At 40.5% G+C, this 19,868-nt stretch overlaps 1 protein-coding gene across 3 annotated transcripts; it reads right to left on the reverse strand.

The window, feature by feature from the left end:
- Positions 1-11,451: 11,451 nt before the first annotated feature.
- On the reverse strand, positions 11,452-16,323 carry LOC149709087 (uncharacterized). Of its 3 annotated transcripts, XR_016381290.1 has the most exons (3): positions 15,856-16,323; positions 15,712-15,788; positions 11,452-11,869 (listed from the first exon to the last, which is right to left on the reverse strand). XR_016381290.1 is itself a non-coding variant. In XM_089864530.1 (2 exons), the coding sequence occupies exons 1-2, from the start codon at positions 16,321-16,323 to the stop codon at positions 11,864-11,866; spliced, it is 618 nt and encodes a 205-aa protein (XP_089720656.1). In that variant the 3' UTR covers positions 11,452-11,863. The 3 variants fall into 3 exon arrangements, 2 of the variants coding, with proteins under 2 accessions (XP_089720656.1, XP_089720657.1); XM_089864530.1 differs by having other exon boundaries at positions 15,712-16,323; XM_089864531.1 differs by lacking the exon at positions 11,452-11,869 and having other exon boundaries at positions 15,692-15,788.
- Positions 16,324-19,868: the final 3,545 nt, after the last annotated feature.

Raw genomic sequence — 19,868 nt, forward strand, 5'->3', positions numbered from 1 at the left:
GTTATTTTGTAAGATTCTCGTTTGAATTTCCCACCATAAACCTTTAAAGTATGTCTGAGAAACAAAGACAAATATATAAATAAAGATTTTTTAATAACAAATACCAAATAATATATACAATAAAATAGAGAATAACAAGAATATAAATAGAGAATAACAAGAATATAAATATAAACAAAGATTAAATTAAAACCAGAAATATTTACCGCTACTTTTACCGCTAATGAAAACCAGTCTTTAAATCGAAATTTTGAAGGTAATTGTTTTTATCTCTGGCGTAAAAAGCATCTTGCTCAAAGTGACATTTTGATTTTCAAAACTTGATATTTTAGTCGAAAGCTTAACTGAAAGCCGCTCTTTAAATCGTAATTAGCGCCGCGTTTTATTAACAATTTCACGACATCAACGCGGCATTCACTCTAGTGGGGCGTCGGCCACTAGCTTTTTTCAGGCACTCTGGTGGTACATGCCTCCATTGATTCATGATGATCTTGGGCATTTCGGCTCCGAATCCTATCCACGTTGATCGAGCGAACAGCTGTTAAGTTTGAGAAGGACATCGAAGTCAAGGCCTCACTGAAGAGAACGTGCTCCATTTGGTGCAGGGTACGCAGAACCTTATGCGGTAGTAGGGCTTGTGGGCTTGTACGGACCGATAAAATTCTTCGTTGGCCCTTTACCTCCCGAAGGAAGTTACATCCGAGCCACTGCGAGGCTTGGTCTTCTTGTTCTGGTCTGGTTGTTTGAGCCAGAACTTCTCCTTCATTGCAGCGTCAGCCCGACCTTGCGAATGAAATCGAACCACAACCAAAAGGCTTTGCTCGTGCATTCTTATGGCTGAGCCGACTTCACACAAATTTTACGCAACTTTCAAGAGACCAATGGAAAACACGTCAAATTAAGTCTTGCCGCGGAAGAAGTAGCAGGACTTAACTTAAACTCGATTTTCCTTCATTGCAATAGTCCGTTGTATGGACGCATATCACACTGCAATGAAGGTCGATTCATAAACCTCCTCGACATTAGCCATCAGGATGCACGAAAATAGCTTACTGATGGCTTGGTCACTCTGTCAGGAGAAGTCGCGATAGAAATTGCGACTTCTGACAAATTTACGCAACTTTTTGTGCAGCCACATGTAGCAAAGCCGAGATTGTACGGAAAAGCTACGTAAATCTAGCCCATGAATCGAAATTGGTCCCTTTTCAGGCAATGCCCGAGAAGAGACAGTTGGCATAATCGAAATTGGTCCCTTTTCCGTTGGAAAATTGAGTTTGGTCTTTACTCACCCAACAAAAGCGGCACGAGTTAAAGCAAGACATCTTTAGTTGGACTTTTAAGAGCATAGCTGAGCAACTGATAACTTTCTCCGCGAAACACAGAGCTTATATACTAAATGACCGAGAGCAGATTTAATATTAAACAAGTTCTCTAGATAAAAAAATTTATTTTTTAAGGACCACACCCTGTCGACCACACCCTGAAACGTACTATTAAAGCCCAACGTCTTATATAATAACTGCATCAAACAAGTTGAAAACCGGCTCGAACTAGTCAGGGCGTTGTCTTTTTTATCGGAATCGGGTAAGGTCAATTACCTAGCTACGTAGATTTTTCAAGGGTAACGACTTTAAAAGTTTAAGAATTTTTTAAAGTTTTTTTGATGAAGATAAACGGCGTGTATTTTAAGATCGTCCATAGCTCAGTGGTTAAAGGCAGGGTCTACTAATGTAATACCTAAAAAGGTGGCGAGTTCAAATCCCGGCCAGTCTACCGAGCTATGGCCGATCTTTTTATGAAATTTATGTATAAAATAAGGTTTGTTTAAGAAGTTGGGGTTAGTTGATAAACAGGCGTTAGTCATGAATGACGACTTCTTTTTAACTTTAGCGTCTAATACGTGTTTAGATATATACCCAAACAATACCCAATCAAGTTTTAAAAATTATTTGCATCAACCTCTTAACTTGAGTAGCGATTATGAAGTTGGGTTGGCAGAAATCATATTTCCAAATCATTGGGTGAATATAAGCGAAGAGTTTAACAAGTTTGAAATTCAGGTTGTAAGTGACCCAAACCATGGCAACGATGCAGCTGTTAGAGAGCCTGTTGAATATCAAAAAATAGAGATACCTGTCAATCGTTATACCAAGACCAAAGAGTACGAACTACCCCAAAATTTTGTCGAGCTGTTAAATGATGATGTAAACAGTCATCCGTATTTAAAAGGCAAATTATCTTTTAAATTAGTCAATAAATATAAGGACGGGGCCCTGGGAAAACAGTTAGATACAAACTTTCCCGTTTACCTGCAAGTTTTAGGAGAGGAGAACATACGGTTCAAAATACCAGCTGATTCCCCCTTGACCACGCTATTTGAATTTAAAGAGAATAATTACGAAGATGTTCCATATATATCCAAATATCCTGTATCAAAGCATGCTAAAAATATAAGTTTAAATTACACTAATAATTACGTGGAAATCGAAATTGATAATGTTGGAGATAGTTTTAAAAAAAAATTTGACTACAAGTACATTCCTAAAGCTGCCATTAAACGTAAAACAAGCCACGAGGTTCCGTCGATAAGAAAAAAGCCCCAGCCAGAATATAGACCTGTACCGCCATCTATACCTATTTTACCGCGAACTACGCCTTTTCTTCCGATACCTATTGCTACGACTGAACCCGTAGTATTTGTACAACCACAGTCATCCAAAGTAACCCCTCCCCCGCCACCACCACCCAAAATAACGCTTCCGAAACAAACCTATCCAAAGCCTTATTATCCAACATATTCAGGGCCTAACCCCTCTAAAACGCTAGCTTCAGGTAAACAGTCACCTCCAAATTCGACTAAACCGATACCTCCAAGTTCAAATAAACCGATACCTCCAAGTTCGGATAAACTAATACCTCCGAGCTCAACTAATTCAGCCGCTACTACAACGATTAGTTCAACATCTACCACAACAACTAAACCAACATCTACTACAACAACAACAACTAGGCCAACCCCGTCTACTTCAGATCCCTTAAAGATTCTGACTACAGAGCCACCAAAGGCTGAATTACCGAAGCCAAGGCCGGAGCCACCGAAGTCCGAACTACCAAAACCAAAGGCTGAATTACCGAAGCCAAAGCCGGAGCCAGATCCCCTGAAACTTCCGGATCCCCCCAAAATTCCAGCTCCGGACCCATATAAGCCTGATCTAACAAAACAAGAGGTCCCGAAACCCTCTACCTTCGAACCACTGACGCCGACCCCCTCGCCAACGGAGGTTGAGGAAATATATATATTTCCAGACCCCTCAAAACCTGACTTACCGAACCCTGACTTATCGAACCCCGACTTACCGAAACCCGACTTACCGAACCCCGACTTACCGAACCCCGACCTATCAAAACCCGACCTATCCAAGCCTGATCTCTCAAAATCTCCAGACTCTACAACATCCTCTACTTTTGAGCTACCCGTATTACCAACCCCCTCCCCACCACCGGTTAATGAAAAACCCTTGTTTCCGCAGCCAGTTGATCCGCCGAAAAAAAAGCCCGAACCAATTATCTCTGAAAAGCCTAAACAAATTAACCCCGAAGATTATGATAACTATAAGATATTGTTCTTACCGCAAACTTTTAGAGCCAGTAAAACGCCAGAGAAAAACGCCGAAGGGCTTTATCGAGCCGTAGCCAACACTTTAGAAAAATTAGTAATAAATAAAATTCAATTCACATATCACGCAGTAGATAATTGGGGCTATGCTATCGTGTATAATTTCAAAACACCGAAATGGGTGGAAATTAAATTTTCTCCCCAATTAGCTAAATTGCTCAACCTCGACCCCGATAAATATTATACCGGAAAGCAGCAATGCGGTCCCTTAAGCCTCACGATACAAGAATATACCATAAATGAAAACAATGCCTATCTAGAATATCGAGTCAATAGAACCATTAAGCATTATACCGCCTGGGAGGAACCATGGATTTATTTATTGTTCTCGGTGTCAGGCGAGTTTAAAGCGAAACAATCTTTGGAGGATGATTTTAAAATTTATTATGAAATCGCTGAAGGGCTCAAAATAAGCTCGAACAACCACGATCCTTTAAGATTGCACAATGCTGAATTTAGCGTTATTAAGCAAGGAGCGGAGCATTATTTTAGAGTCCATTGTCCGGCAAAAATTGAAATGAAATTTTCGCCGGATTTGCAGGATATATTAAATTTAGAAAATGAATACGTTGGGGGGACGTTTCTATCCAAGAGGCCTCTAGAGCGTAATTTTACGCATTTTAAAACTACTAACAGTACAGGCGTATCATATCGCGTCCACTTTTCATTAATGTATCTTTTTACAAAGACGGAGACAACGAAAATCAAAATACCGGCGGGTGAATATACCTGTGATCTTACCCCGACCGGTGCGGTAATCCCCTTTTCGCTACATTTGAAAGTGATTAACAAATTATTGGAAGTTCAGCAATTTATGACTCGCCGTCATTTTAAAATCTTTATTCTCAAAACGGCGTCAGAAAATAGATACTACACGCGTCTCGAAATAGAGCCAGGTGTTCGCGTATCGGTAGCGGGACCGATGGCCAAGTTATTTAACATTCCCGAAGAGGGAGAAGTTTTGCAACATAGCCACTCGGGTGTATCGTTGGTGAACCCCCGATTGAGATCAATGACACTGACAGAGACTAATAATTTTTGGACTAGCGAATACGATGTTGATAGATTTCCAGAAGATCCAAATATGGCTGACCAGCCGTCCCTACCCGGATATCAACAGGATAACCCTCAAGGCAAACGAGTCGACAATTACGCGTGCGAGATTCCTCCCGGGGTTTATTATCATATTAGCGATGTTTTAAGTGCTATGAGCGAAGCCATGTCCCCGACGCATAGGAAAAGTCTAAAATTTACGCAGAATGTAGACGGAACCGTGACGGTTTCAAAATTAAACGATACGGTCTCAATTTTGTTTCCCAAAACAACACCCGGGAGGGGACTGGGACGATTGCTAGGCTTTAGTGCCAATCAATTAGATCGGTATCTTAATAACGAGACTTCGGAGTATCCCGCGGATATCATGAGAGGCGTCGATGCCATGTTTGTCTATACCAATATTATTCGGCAACAGGTAGTAGGTGGTGGTCAAGCCCCTCTGCTACGTTTCATAAAAATGCCGGCTTTTTCGCTGCTAGACGAAGAGAACCAGGAAATATTTAATAATATCGACTTTTATCCAATTTCAACTAGCGATATACAGGAAATTGAAATTGAATTGAAATCCGATTACGGGGAAAATATCCCGTTTAATTTAGGCAAAGTATATATTAAACTGTTTTTTAGGCGTCGACGTCAATAGAACAGGAGCAATGGTGCCTAATAGATATACTCTGTATTTCCAAAGAGGATCGTCTCTGCCATCTTTACACGCGAACGTTTTCCAATCCGGAGGTCGCTTCAGTGTGGGCGGTATCTTTAATTCTTTATTGCGCAAAATTACGCCCTTTATTAGGCCGGCCATTAGTACTTTAGCGTCCGAAGCTGTTGGGTTAACGAGTAGAGTAATTAGCGATGCACAAAACCCCGGAATATCACCTCGAGAATCGATTAAACGAAATGTCAAACAATCAATAAATTCCCTACTACATAAAGGCGTGGACCGGTTCGTCAACACTCAAAGCGGGACGGGCCGAAAACGAAAGAGGACTGCTAAAACAAGCCGGAGCAAACGTGTTAAGCAACGCACTAAACGCGATTTTCTAGACTAATCATGTCGACCTACGAAAGTGTTCTTTCCGACTTTGAAGTATTTGAAAAGCCAGTGGTGAATAATAATATTGTGGGGACTAAAACGACTGCTCATTATCCCATTGCTCCCCTAACTAATGCTAAATATGTAGAATTTATCATTCCTCCCTCTAACAATTATCATGATTTGACTAAAACTCTTTTGAGATTAAAATTTCGCGTTTTGCACGAGGACGGCACGGTCGTTCCAGATGCGGAAAAGAAAGTCTCGGTGACAAATTTAATAATTGCCTCGCTATTTTGTCAAGTAGAATTATTTCTTAATGGCGTCGCTGTCCAGCAACCAAATAATATGTACCCATACATGGCCTATTTTAAAATACTTTTAAATTATGGACAAACGGCGGCCAATTCCTGGTTAACTTCTATGTTATATTATTTGGATACCATTATTGATCCGGCGACGGCTTTAGCGGACGCCGATATCAACAAAGAAGATAATGGTATTGGTCGTCGCGCTAAACGCGTGGCCCAATCAAAGACGTGCGATGTAATTGGCGAATTATTTTTGGATATGTTCAAAACGCCCAAATTCTTACTAGATAATATCGAGGTGCGAATTAGACTTCATCGAAGCTCCGCGGATTTCGCTATTATTCACAATGAGCAGGGCAAAAAGTATAAGATTGATTTAACGGAATGCACCTTGTTTACGCGCGAAATTGAGGTTAATCCCGAACTGCAACTAGCGCACGCTCAGATGTTAAACTCGGGAATAAACGCTCGCTACGAAATAAACTCTATTGTTATGAAAAATTTCTTAATAACCACCGGAACGCAAGATTTTATTAGGGACAGCTTGTTTACGGGGCAATTACCCTCGCGAACTGTCGTGGCTTTCGTTACTAATAAAAAATTTGTAGGGGAAGCAACTTCTAACCCCCTGGATCTCCAACACTTCAAACTCGATTTCATGCAATTCTCTTTAAATTCGCAAAATTATCCCGATATCCCCTTTACGCCTAATTTTGCCGACGACCAGTACGTTAGATGTTACAATTCTTTATTCGAGGGTCTCGAGATATTAGGTCTTGACCGAGGAAATATAATTTCTTACGATTTATATAAGAAGGGCTTTTTTGTCGTTGTTTTTGATTTGAGTAGAGAACATCTCGCTTCGTTAGGTCTAAATTCCATGCCCCAGACTGGTAACTTGCGATTATCGTTAAGATTTAGCTCTCCGCTAACCGAAAACGTCACGTGCATTGTCATGGCCGAATTTCCAAACAACCAATTAATAATATCTAAAAACAGAGAAATTATTTATAATCATCCCAACGTATAAAAGACTAAAACTTTATAAATACAATATCAGTCGCGAGCCAAGATGCACCAAGTACACACCGTTACGCCAAAGCTCGACATTTGCGTCATTGAATCGATTGAACCTAAAATATTAATTCAAAGATCGGATACGCGTACAAAAACTATATTAAAACCTAACGCCTGGTACGCTTTGTTTCGGTTTCAAAATGAACTCACGTCCTTTTTTGACGGAAAAATACCTCGCTATCATATTTGGTTGCCCGTCAAAGAGCGCATCAAGCTGGAATGCTTCGTCAACTCGAAAGATGAACGTCTAATCGATCTTCGATACTATGAACGAGGCAGCGGCAGTCGTTATTTCCTCAACTTTAGCACCAGCGAAGGATTCAGCCTGAACAAAACAGGATGGCAGACATTGATCGACTTAAAGCCGTTGATTGACGAGGATCTCAAGGCTAAAGGGATAGCTGTCTGTCGCATGCGCGAATTAATTTTAAACGAGCTCACTACCACTTTGTTTGACGTCACTTCCACTTGCGCCAACGTCGAGTGTCGAAAACAAATATGCCACTCTCAAAGCTGCTCAGAATTTGACACAAATTTCAGCGATCGAGTCGAGCGTAATTTGCACGAAGCGCTGCCTCAACTGGATCGTGAGAAAATTTTGCATCAATTTGAGACCGACCATGGATGGATCGAGGATCAAGAGGATATTTACGCTTATTTTGTCAACAGTTTTGCCGATTTAAAGAATGCCTTGATTTATGGCTATTAAAATAAATGTACTAATATAGCGTATTTGTTAAACTGATATTGTTTTTATAAAATACCTTTGTGTGTATTAAATAAAGTTGTTTATTGGGAAACCATTTAGTCGTTATTTATACTTGTCAAGACATGGACGCTAAAATTAGAAAAATTTATTACGACGTGGCAAATCCGGCCGCTTATGGGTCGCTAGCCAGGTTACAAAAGGCCTTACCGGACGTGCCAAAAGCCCAATTAGTCGCCTTTCTCGAGAAACAGCCCGCCTATACGAAACATCGATTTCGAAAATTCCGATTCAAAACCAACCAAGTGTACGCCTCGACTATCGATGACGTTTTTCAAGCTGATTTGTTGGATCTACCGAAATTAAAACGTTTTAATAAAAATGTTCGCTATGTTTTGTGCGTCATTGACGTCTTAAGCCGCTACGGATGGACAGTACCTCTTAGAAACAAAACATCTGGCGAGGTTATCGAAGCTTTTAAAAAAATATTTCGAGAGAGGATCCCTTTAAAAATATACACGGACTACGGGGGGGAATTTAGTTCGCGCAACTTTGCCTCCTTCTTGAAACGAAACAATGTGCAAATACATTTTGCCAGGAGTCAGCATAAGGCTAGTTTAGCGGAACGCTTTATTAGAACAATTAAGGAACAAATTGCCCGGGTTATTACGGCCACGGGGAATAAAAATTACGTTAAATATTTACCTTTAATTACTCAAGCCTATAATGAACGGGTTCATTCAACTACTGGAATTGCACCGGTTCATGTTAATATAGATAACGAATCAATCATTTGGAATAAACTGTACGGGAAATCAAACGGAATTAATCGATACGCACCGAGGCTTAAAGTTGGCGATCACGTGCGTCTTTCTATAGCTAGTAGAGTATTTAGAAAAACCAGCTCGGGAGGCACCTTTACTGACGAAATATTTCGCGTTGTTGACGTCATACCCAGGTCACCACCCGTCTATCGCGTAGCGGATTTAAAGGGGGGAGCAAATTTTGGGTGTTTTCTACGGCGCCGAACTACAAAAAGTCTCGTTACCCGAGACGGGTCTTGTCAAGAATAAATTATGAACACTTCGCAAATAAACGCTCTCTTAACTTGCGACAAAAGAACGCGACCCTACTATTTAGGATGCTTCCCAGTAAACAGACTCCCAGAACGGCCAAAAAGGTCCAAATTTTGCTTTATATTCAATAATGAAGCAGCTGGAGAGGCTGGAGAACATTGGATAGCGTGCTTTTCTAACAATGACACGGTGGAAATGTTTTGCACTTACGGAAATTCGCCGCGATACTATAAAGTTAATTTAAAACGATACGGGAAACGAGTTGTTTACAATAAACAACAAATTCAACATCCATTTTTTCAACTGTGCGGTCTGCATTGTAGTCTGTACCTAGCACTCCGCTGTAAGGGCGTAGCTAGAAAGACGATATTAGACGCCATCTATGACCAGAATCTTAAACTTAACGACTATGTCGCTTTATTATATTTATCTTTACATTTAAAAAAACATGTACACAGATATTGTTCGCAATAAAACAATTTTTTATTTGTCTAAATATTACATTTTTTTTTTATTAATCAATATCGCGCCATTTATTATGCCTCTTTCTCCTCTCGTTAGATGGAACCAGCGGTCCTAAGTTTTGAAGCTCGTCTTTCTTTTTCCGAGGTTTTTTCTTTTTTTTCTTGTTCTTCTGTTTAGCGGAGGCCGTCTCAAACAGGTTTTCCAAGTCCGTTAAATTGTCCCCGTTTTCCTCCGCTAAATTCTCTTGCTCATCGGCAATTTCCTCTTGTAAATCGTCGTCACGATTTGCATAACCGACAGCTCCTTCTTCTAGCTCTCTTTTTGGCGTGAAAAATGTGTTTTGCAAATGATTCGCAAGAACTTCGGCTTGCCGTTTCACCATATCTCCAACATAGGTCGGCCCAAATTGTTGGTAAAAATCTTCTGGTGTTGGTGTCCCCGCAGCCGTTTCGCTTTTGAAAACCTTTTGCCGAGGCTCGGCTCGTTTAGGCGTAGTAAAAGAACTGCCCGAAGCGCTTGTTGTCGGTGATGACGTGGCATAGCTCGGCCATGACAATTGTTTTTTTCGCGGGGGCATTTTAGGGGTGACCGGTAATGGTGGCGTGGGGACATTAGACATTGCCTGTGTTACGACCTCAAATTTAGGTAAAGGAATTTGTTTCTCAATACTTAAATATTTCTTAAAAGCGTCTAAATATTTATATAATTTATCGTAGGCATTCAATGGCGATTTTAAAATATCCTCAATCTCTCGGTCCAAAGCAGAGTGCTCTTGGGCAGCTGTTGAAGTTACTGCGCTAGCGGGCACGAGAACCATTTGTTTCATAGTTTAGCAGCTATGGCTTGGACAATTGAAGGCAAGATTGCGGCAAGCAACGTCGTAAGAAAACCACCTGATTGCTGCAACAACAGCTTTTTTTTGCTTTTCTGCGACAAGGTACTTGATCCGAGTTGTCTAATAATTTTCTTGTACTTTGCTAGCTTTTTCTTGCGATCTTTACTCAAATAAATGCCCCCGCCCTTTAAATTCTTACAAATTGTCTGAATGCTCTTTAATTGAGGCGCGCTACTATTGTTTAAGAGGGTTCGCCGTTGTTTACAGCTAGTTTGACGCAAACTCTGTAAATAAGGGACAAATTTGGCAAACTTGGTCGAGGGACGCGCTACGACGAGCCGGGAGCGTTTTGCTGATCGACGTTTAACGCGTGGGGCCATTATTCAAATGACAATTAAATTTAATCGACATAGACATACATAGGTGATTCGTGAGGTAGAACTCGCGACCTTAATCGTAAATTTTCCGGAGTTTCTTGTTTTAAATCAATTAACAAATAGCTATAGGGTTCTCTAGTGGCTAGTCTGTACGCCTCCGTAATACGCTTCGGGTTATCTGGACTTATTTGTTGCGCCAAATATCTAATAGAGGCGACATCTCGAGGATTTTTCATTATTATAAAATAGGAAGAGTTTTGAGAAATTATCCGCGATTGGCTACCCTTGGGAAACAGTTGTTGAGTAATAATAATAACCGTATACCCTAAATGATGCGACGTCACGCACACTAAATCGGCAATATGAGCTTGTTTAAATAATTGGCTAGCTAAATCGTCTAGTATCAAGTAGGAGTCGCGATTCATTTCCCAAAAGTCCGGATCCGCCGTTGGCAAGCCTTGAATAAATTGAATTCCCGGAATCAATTGTTTCAATTTTTCATAGTTTGGCTGCCAGGCGGCGTAGCAATAAATAACCTTTTTATGCGGTGGGTCAAACATAAGCTGATGATTTTGCAATAAGTTACTTAAAAGAAAACTCTTCCCCGCTTGCGTTGGCCCCACGATTAGAAACTGGGCGGGTGTTTGGAACTTTAAAGAATGCGAGACTGACTCGGTTGGATTCATCTTGATTAATAAACATTTTTATTTTAATTAACAGTTTATATATATATATAATCAAAAATACAATTAACCCAAAACCCAAAGACCCTTAATAAACACAAATTAAAAAATATTTAAACAATATAAACGAAACCCTTTTACCCAAAAAAAAAAAATCCCCTATGAAGTAATTGTTTTTTTAAAAAGTTTCTCTTCTAATTCCAGACAACGCTGGCGGAAGCGTTGAACGTTGAGGAGGTTAAAGTTGACGCGAGACTCGGAGGGTAGTTGGTACACACGCACTACAGAAGAAAACACGACGGATTTATGCGCACGCGCACTTTTTCGGTTCCCGACCGCTCTTTGTTGGTGGCTGGGCATGTTTGGATTAGAGGCTCGCAAACATCCTCGCCCTCGCTGGTCGGGAAGTCGGGAAACCCCTGACGCAGTGGTTTGTTGTTGCACGGTTTTTTGGAAACCATCGGACACGATGGGCTGTGTTTCCGATGTTCCCTCGATGGATGGTCCGTGCAACGCCACTGGTACAGGGCAATGCCGCAAAAGGCGCAGCGCGTCGTCTGTGTTTCTACATCTGCAAGATAGAAACCGTCTTTGGCCAGGGCTTCGATGGGAACGCAAGATTCCCACAAGCCCTCAAAAGTATGCCTTCGCCTAGCCTCGTAATTCATGCGAGAGAGATGTTGAAGCGGGTGTTGCCTCTTTGAAACCGTAGGGTCGACTGGTTGTCAAATCGGCGTTCAACAATCTCTTATTCGAGGTTTGGCGAAATCTTTTGGTGATTTTAACGGCCTCTAGCTGCAGCTTGTATTTATCCCGTTTAAAATTAAAAGGGACATTGACTGTAACTTCCTTTTCCGGATTCATCGCTACACTTTCAAAGGTTTCAAAGTCAAGTTTTTCAAGATTTTCTCGATTTAACGTCAACCCTTTAATTTTCTTGACTTCTTTTCCTTTGCTAGTGCGAAACGAGTAACTTTTGGCACCGGTACTACAAAAGGAAGTTATATAATCACCGCCGAGTTCGTCCGCCCAGCAACCAATATGATTGCCAGTTGGAATGTCAAACTTTCCCGGTAGATGGCGGTAGATTATTGAGTCGGTGTCACAATACAAGGCTGCGCGGTCTAATTGAAGCAACATCTTGTTCAATTCGAGTCGCCCGTAGCACGAGACGAAGCTCCCCACAATGGCCGACCCCAGTTTGTAGTCCGAAACGTAATCGCTTTTGGCTTTGTACGATAAGAGAGCGATCGACTCCGTAACTGGCCGTAAGTCGACTAATTCCAGAGTGTAATCGCTCGCGTATCGTATCAATTCGTAATAATTGTTGATAAAGATGCTGCGAATCTTTCCCGTATTCAGAGCCATGCGACCCCAAAGAGAATTTAAATTAATTTTAGCGATATTACGCAGGGAAGGATTTGATTGAATATCCGCCACGGTCAGAGAAAGCTTTTCATTCTTGTTTATATCAGCGATATACGCCTCTTTTTGCAGAGGCGTTTGAGCGTGAGCGGGAAATCCGGAATTCTTCACTTTTAGGGCGATAAAATCAGTCATGTACTGGGCAAAGAAATATTCCGTTTTTGGATAATGGTACACTTCGAATATATCGAGGAGTTTATAACCATGTTCCATAGCGGCATAGACTTCAACCGTTGGCCAGACTGATTCGAAAGCCCTTTCGTTGACAGTGTGATCGCAGATTTCCGCTCGCAATTCTAGACACGTGCGACAGAGGGCGTAGGCTAATTTACCACCGCTGCGGAAGGGAATTAAGGGGATGTGGAGATCTTGAGGGGGAAGCAGACGACAACTCATAACGCCAAAATACCACCCTGGCGATTTGTCAAAATCTCTGCTATAGATTATGGGGTGGCCGCTAGGGTACGGACAATCGCGACAAACTTTCGGGTACAAAGAAATAATATCCTTGTAGAAAATTTTCTCCTCACCTTGCACGTGGCAGTTAAGAACAAAATTTTCCGTCCGTCCCCCATAGAGAGCGCTACGGGCTGATATTTGAGGTCGAAAAGTTAAACTTTTGCAGAAAGCCTTTGCTTCGGCGTTTTCTTTTAAAAGCTTAGCAAATTGACACTCAAAGATCGAGGTATATTCATACCCGACCATCTTCTCTTTAATAAACAGCTCTCTATCTAGGGTCCGCTCGTACAGAAATCTGTTGCTGGCTTTGAGTTGGGTATTGTAGGCATAAAGTTTTTGGCATGGACAACCGTGAAAGTAGCAACCGTGGAAATCGTAGATTTTGGGAGGAGTTTCGCTATAGCCGTCGACTAAATAGCGACCCACGCGGTACTCGCCCCCGTAGCTTAAAGCAGTGCGCAATTTTATATTTTCAGTTTTCTCCACCCAAGCGAGATATTTTAAGCTAATTTGACTGTGATTAAATTTTGCGTTATAGCCGTTAGAAGGAACAATACCCATGCTGTAAGGTTTATAGTAATTGTTAAGATAAATAGTGGTTAGAGCACCCGCCAAAGTAATATTTTTTAAGCAGAAAGGGTCTAATTTGGTTAGATCTACGTAAATTTTTCTAAAAGCTTCGACGCCTTGTCTCAGGACTTTGACGTCTTGAATGCAATATTTAATAAGCTCCTCTTTGATGTTGTAAATAGATCCTTCCATTGACGCGTACCAAGTTTGAAAATCTCGATAATCATTGGCTTTCATTTGAGCTACGTTAAAGTACGAAGCTTCAGGGATGACGCCAATGTAATTAAGATTTTCTTCGGTATGAAAATCAAATGGAAAGAATCCTTTCGCCACATCGCCGAGGCTAAACATGCTGGTGAAATTACGCAGAGGTTGACTAATGTAATTAAAGCTATCGAGGAATCTAATTTGCGGTCCCTCGAGATGAATCATGAGAATTTTACTGCCGTCAAAAATAACGGCAGGGGTGACGTGTCTATGGACTAAAGCGTTAAGAATTAAGAAGTTATCAAAAGCTTTCGCGTAATGAGCTACGACTTGAGTGTTAGTAAAGCGCGGTTGGTACGTTTTACGTTTCTGTCCAGTCAAAACTACCTGCTCTACGCTAAATAAATAATTTAAAAATTGCTCGACGCAATTGGCGCCGTAAAAAATTTTGGTTTCAAAGCCAGCTTCAGTCTCTACGTCGCAAACTAGTAAAATGGGGACGTGGATATTATTTCTAAGAATAGTCTCAATGTCGTAATAAATAAACCGCGAGGCTTTCATTTTGGTTTCCAAAGGCATAACAAAATGTTCACCTGGCGGATGGACTATTTTACACTGAGAGCATTCGGGATTGCAGTCGTGGTCGTCACCCATCAGTCGCCCACATTCTAAACATCGTTTTTGGCTCGCGCAGGTGCCATTAAGTAAATGAGTTTCGTAGCAGGGGCCCGGGAAAAAATAGCGGTGGCATTCGTCGCAACGTTTTAAAGCATCCTCGTTAGTTAAATGAAAAGCTTCTCCTTGACACCGAAAACATATATAAGGTTTTGTATCCTCGGGGCATTTATGCTCTTTTAACAATTCGTATTTGTAAAAGGATTTTAAGCATAAATCGCAAGAGACACAACCGCCCATCATGCCGTGCCAAGTTTTTGCGGGGTGGATATGGTCGCCAATTTTTAATAGATAGATAAATTTAGGAGCTTGGGGGCCTTTGAAAAATATGGTAAAATTATTCGCAGCATCAACGATTACGATTCGATAATGGGGAACTAAATAATTTTGAAATTTTTGAATATCTTCTAGAGTAACAAAACCTTCGGGGACTCCGGCTTTCCTGTGCAAGATTTTTGCAATATTACCTTGAAGAGTGCTATTGCGTCTCAGTTTGTTAAAATTGTCCTGGTTAAAGGGCGGACCTTGCTTATTTTGTTGATAAAAATTGCGATCGGCCATCTCTTTACCCAGAACTAAACTCCGAGCAAAACAGAGATTATCATTATTTTCCATAAAAATAAATTGGTTATTTTGCTTAACGAAATAATCCAAATTAACCAAAGTTCTATTTTTTATGGATTTATAATAAGTCCCTATATTAGCATCGAGGTTTAGAAAAATAATGTCAAACTGAAAATCTTCCCCATTAAAGACAAAGTCCCGACTAGATTGCGTTACTCTATAGATGGTGCGCATAATTCGCTTACTGGTGAATTTGTCAATTTTTATAAATTTAATATTAACAGGGGTCGTCAATCCGGGGGAGCTTAAAACAAATCGAACCCGATTATACCCGGGATTCTCGGTTACTAATTTACGTATAACGTCGTCGAGAATTTTTCGAAAAATTCGAAAAAAATTTCGCGTTGGAATGTCTTCCAGATTTTTGAAAGCTATACGCAAATCGATTTGTTTACAATGCCACTTGCGACTCGTTTTGTCAATCTGCCGCTCAATTGTGTAGTACCGGTTTACCTGTGCGTGTTCCTCTCCTCCACTACCCTCCGAGTCGCTACCGCTGCCGCTGCTCTCACTGCTCATTTTTTGAATTTCTATCACAAATAAAAACAATATAGAAAACATTTTGGTTTGTAAATTTATTGTTAAATAGATACGTACTTTGCTAGGCGGCTGCTGAGCGGCTTCTGCGTCGTTCTTCACGTCGTCCACCAAGCGATGGAAAGCGTTAAGAAGTTTGATGGCGTCTTTGTTTTTAGCGTCAACGACTCTTTTTAGCCGTTTATGTCTACACTCCCACAGTTTGTCCGCCTGGGCGTCTTTTATGTCTTTAAATTTATAGATACTGATGTCTATGTAGAAATCCCCTTTTCGCGGGGGGATTTTAGTTTCGAAATATTGCCCGTCGCTTCTCAAGCGATAGGACCCCTCAACCCCGTTGACGCCGACAACGTGTTTCTGCAACACGTCCTGGACAAACTCCTCGTCGTCAGAATCGAGGAGGATCTCAACGGGGTCGGGTTTTACAAATTGACTCAGCGTTCGTTGACCGTTGCTGGATCCTTGTCGATTATTAGGAGAAGACGGTGGAGATTCAAACATAGATTGAGACTCTTGGTACTTGTTCATGGCTGGATCGACTGTGAGAATCCAATACCAATGCTCAAGCTTTTATACCCAAAATCTCAGGGCCATTTTTTTTTAGAATACAGGCTTAGACATGGTTTTTTATTAAGAGTTTAAAAAATATAATTATGTCTGATACGCTATTTTTAATTTGACCTAAAAAACATTTTTTATTGTGGAGTTGGTACTAAAGATTATAGAAGACATTAGGATATCTATCTATATAAAAAATACCTCTATAGTTTAATATTAATATACATTTATTTAGATTTAAATCATGTCAAAAAAACAATTTCCGTCCCTCCCAAAGTAATTAGTTTTAACCTTCACTAATAAATTGTTTTTCTTATATAAAGCGATCTCGTGAGAATTATTCAAATTATTCGAAACACGCCTAAACAAGCTTTTGCATACGAATAATATTTGTCCCCTTAGGCATTTATCAAAGTAACTTCTTTTTAACCTTCGCTAAAGGGTTTTTTATATAACACGATCTCGTTTGAATTATTTAAAACACACCTAGACAACTTTTTTGCATACGAAAAAAACTTAGACCTCGGAGAGATTTTGTAATTTTATACCTATATATCTAATTAACTTTTTGGCTATTTATTGAATTTTAAAAATCTTGAAAGTATTGGCTAGACACTATTAGATTTGACCTCGCTAATTTTGTATATAAGCCCCGTGTTTCAAAATGAAAGTTATCAGTTGTTTAACTTCTGTTTCTGAAACACTATCCCAAAAACTTTAAGATGTCTTTTTCGACCGCTCCTCGTTTGCCCTGCCTGCCCGTGATCAAAATCCATCCGGCAGCGCTTACTCCCCGTCGTGCCACCCCCCAGTCGGCCGGGCTGGACTTATATTGTCCAGTGGATACCGTAATCGACCCTCACGGTATCAAAATCGTGTCGACTGGGCTAGGCGTGATGCTGCCCGAGAACAGCTACGGCCGCCTTGTTGGCCGTAGCAGCTTAACAGCCCAAGGGCTGTTTGTCGCCGAGGGGACGATAGGTATGTTTATTAGTTATTTTATAGTGTGTAAAAGTATAATAATTCTTAACAATAATAGACGCCGACTATCGGGGACCCCTAAAAGTCGTCGTCGCAAATGTCGGGGAAACCCCCTACGTTGTCAAGCGGGGTGATCGTTTCGCCCAATTGATAGTGACCCCGGTTATATTGCTAAGACCGGTGGAAACGGCGGTAAATATTTTCAAGTTTTTTAATTTAGAATTCAACTTGTAACATGTTTTTATGTTGTTTCTAGACTTTGACCCCGACGGCACGCGGCAGTGGGGGGTTTGGGTCGACCGGTGTTTAATCTTTTTAAATGATGGTGGGTTTTTTTCATATAAATATTTGTTATTGTATATATTATATTGTTTGTTATTAAAAATTTTTATTTCTATATTTGTTATTCTTGTCAGACTTATAATTATAGGCTTATTTTCTAACTCCACCTTAATTAGCCTATCCAATGATATTATCTCTTTACTTACGCTCCGCCTAATGTGACAAATAGGATCCAATTAAAACTGCCGCTTAACTCTCTAGTATGTTACATATAGCACGTACTAGCAATTTAAATATCATTTGTTATCATAGCCCTCGCAATATGTTGTGCCTCATTTTCTTTTTTGTTTACGGGTTAATAGTCAACGTTTTGTTAACTCTTTACGAAATTGAACGGCGAAGCAGAAAACAATTAGAAAATAAACCCAAACGTCCCTCCGCCGATTGCACTTCCGAGCCAAATAACGATACAGGGTCAACGTGAAAAATGAACTCTTTAAAACATGTTTGTTTATCCTTGTTGGTTGTTGATTATTTTGTAATATATATTCTGTATTTATTTATCACCCATATCTGTACATCTTATAAAAAGTAAATATTTGATGTCTTAAAATCTGTGCTTTTATTAACTTTAGGCTTACAGAGAAAAAAAGGGTAACACCCAATGTTAGCAAGCCAGGGATGACGTCAAGGTTGACTATAGTTTTAGTTTTAGTTTAAGTTAAGAAGATGATGTCATGGGGGATGAAACTAGCAGCTCGGGCTAGTCCAGACTTGTCTGAAAAGTTTGGTTTGAGTCTGGTGGATGGGGAGAGGGCGGCCATCTTGGGGTGGCGGCCATCTTGGATGTCTGCATATCTGTATAGTCCCTACTACTATCGGTATGTATTTTTTGTATATTTCTAATAAAAACCTTTCTGAGCATGTTGTTTTTATCTTAAATAGACGCGGACTACAAGGGGCCGCTCAAAATCGTCATCGGCAATGTGGGGGATACCCCCCACATTGTGACGAGAGGCGATAAGGTCGCCCAACTAATCATCACACCGGTCCTATTTGAGACCGGTAGAAGTGGCGGTAATTGATCAGAGAGGCTGGAATGACCAGCGACGACTCTTGCATCGAATCCTTATCATCGATGATGCAAACCGAGTGGGCGGACTGGTGCAAGACCTCTTGGCTAAAAGCTCAAAAATCAATCTTTTGCTCATCTGCCACCACGTCGACCACTTGCATGTCGTCCACTCTTGTCCGTGGTACAGATGTCCCGGATTCGGCCAAATTAGCCAGTACTTCAAACCAGAATCAGTTCCTCGTCGAGGCAACTGGACAAAAGATTTCACCGAAGTTCACCTCGGAAATTTGCTCGAGTATTTCAGTGTATGGCCCAGGTAAGCGTAACCAGATTGTGTTGAAAATTTTATTTAACACAGTCTTTTTACTCTTACAGATACGTGTACTATATACAAATAGGAGGGCAAGTGTGGCAGTCACGTATTCCGGATCGATTATGCGACGAGGGATCGCTCGGAGGAGAGCAAAGAGATGTGGAAAGCTCGGAGTTGGAATGCGACAGTCGTTCTTGGGGAATCCCCGAGAAACAAGAAGATTATGCATCATTTTCTGGCCATTCACGAGTATCTAGACGAGGAGTTGCTAAACAACAAGGAGGGAACAGTAAGCCTTCGAAGCTATCCGCTGACTTGCTTGAAAAAGTAGTCCTTTCTATCCCAACAACTCCAATAAGTGACATCGTAAAAACGTCGGCGTGGCTGAATGACAACAACAGGTACAATTTACAAACGCGTTACATACGATCTAATAATAACCCCCAATTTAAAACCGTGTTAGAGGTTGTAAATTTAAAGTACGCTGAAATGACGATAGAAGATTTTATTATCTATTTTTCTACATGTACTTGCTTGTTTAGTAATACAACAAACAACCCCTTTTACTATTATGGTTTAAGTAAATCCTTGAAAATTTTAGATAAATTTCTGTCGTTTCAGTGTACAGATGTGAGAGAATTCGTGAATGTGCTATACGATGTTTTGGATAAAAAGGTTCCCAAGTTGAACTGTATAAGTGTTACAAGCCCTCCATCTAGAGGGAAAATTTTTTTCGATTGTGTATCGGGTTTTTTTTCTTTATATCGGTTTTATTGGTGACTTTAATCGGAACAACGCTTAAATCTATTAGATGAATACGTTGGGGGACGTTTATATCCAATAATTCTCTAAAGTGGGACTTCA

The sequence above is a fragment of the Phalangium opilio genome, unplaced genomic scaffold (genome assembly GCF_054372755.1).
Source record: "Phalangium opilio isolate 3A_F unplaced genomic scaffold, DU_Popi_V2 ptg000013l_1, whole genome shotgun sequence".
NCBI lineage: Eukaryota > Metazoa > Arthropoda > Arachnida > Opiliones > Phalangiidae > Phalangium > Phalangium opilio.

What these genes read in the sequence shown, in the direction of transcription:
- LOC149709087 (XM_089864530.1), bottom strand. Translation starts at nt 16,323, where the DNA reads ATGAACAAGTACCAAGAGTCTCAATCTATGTTTGAATCTCCACCGTCT.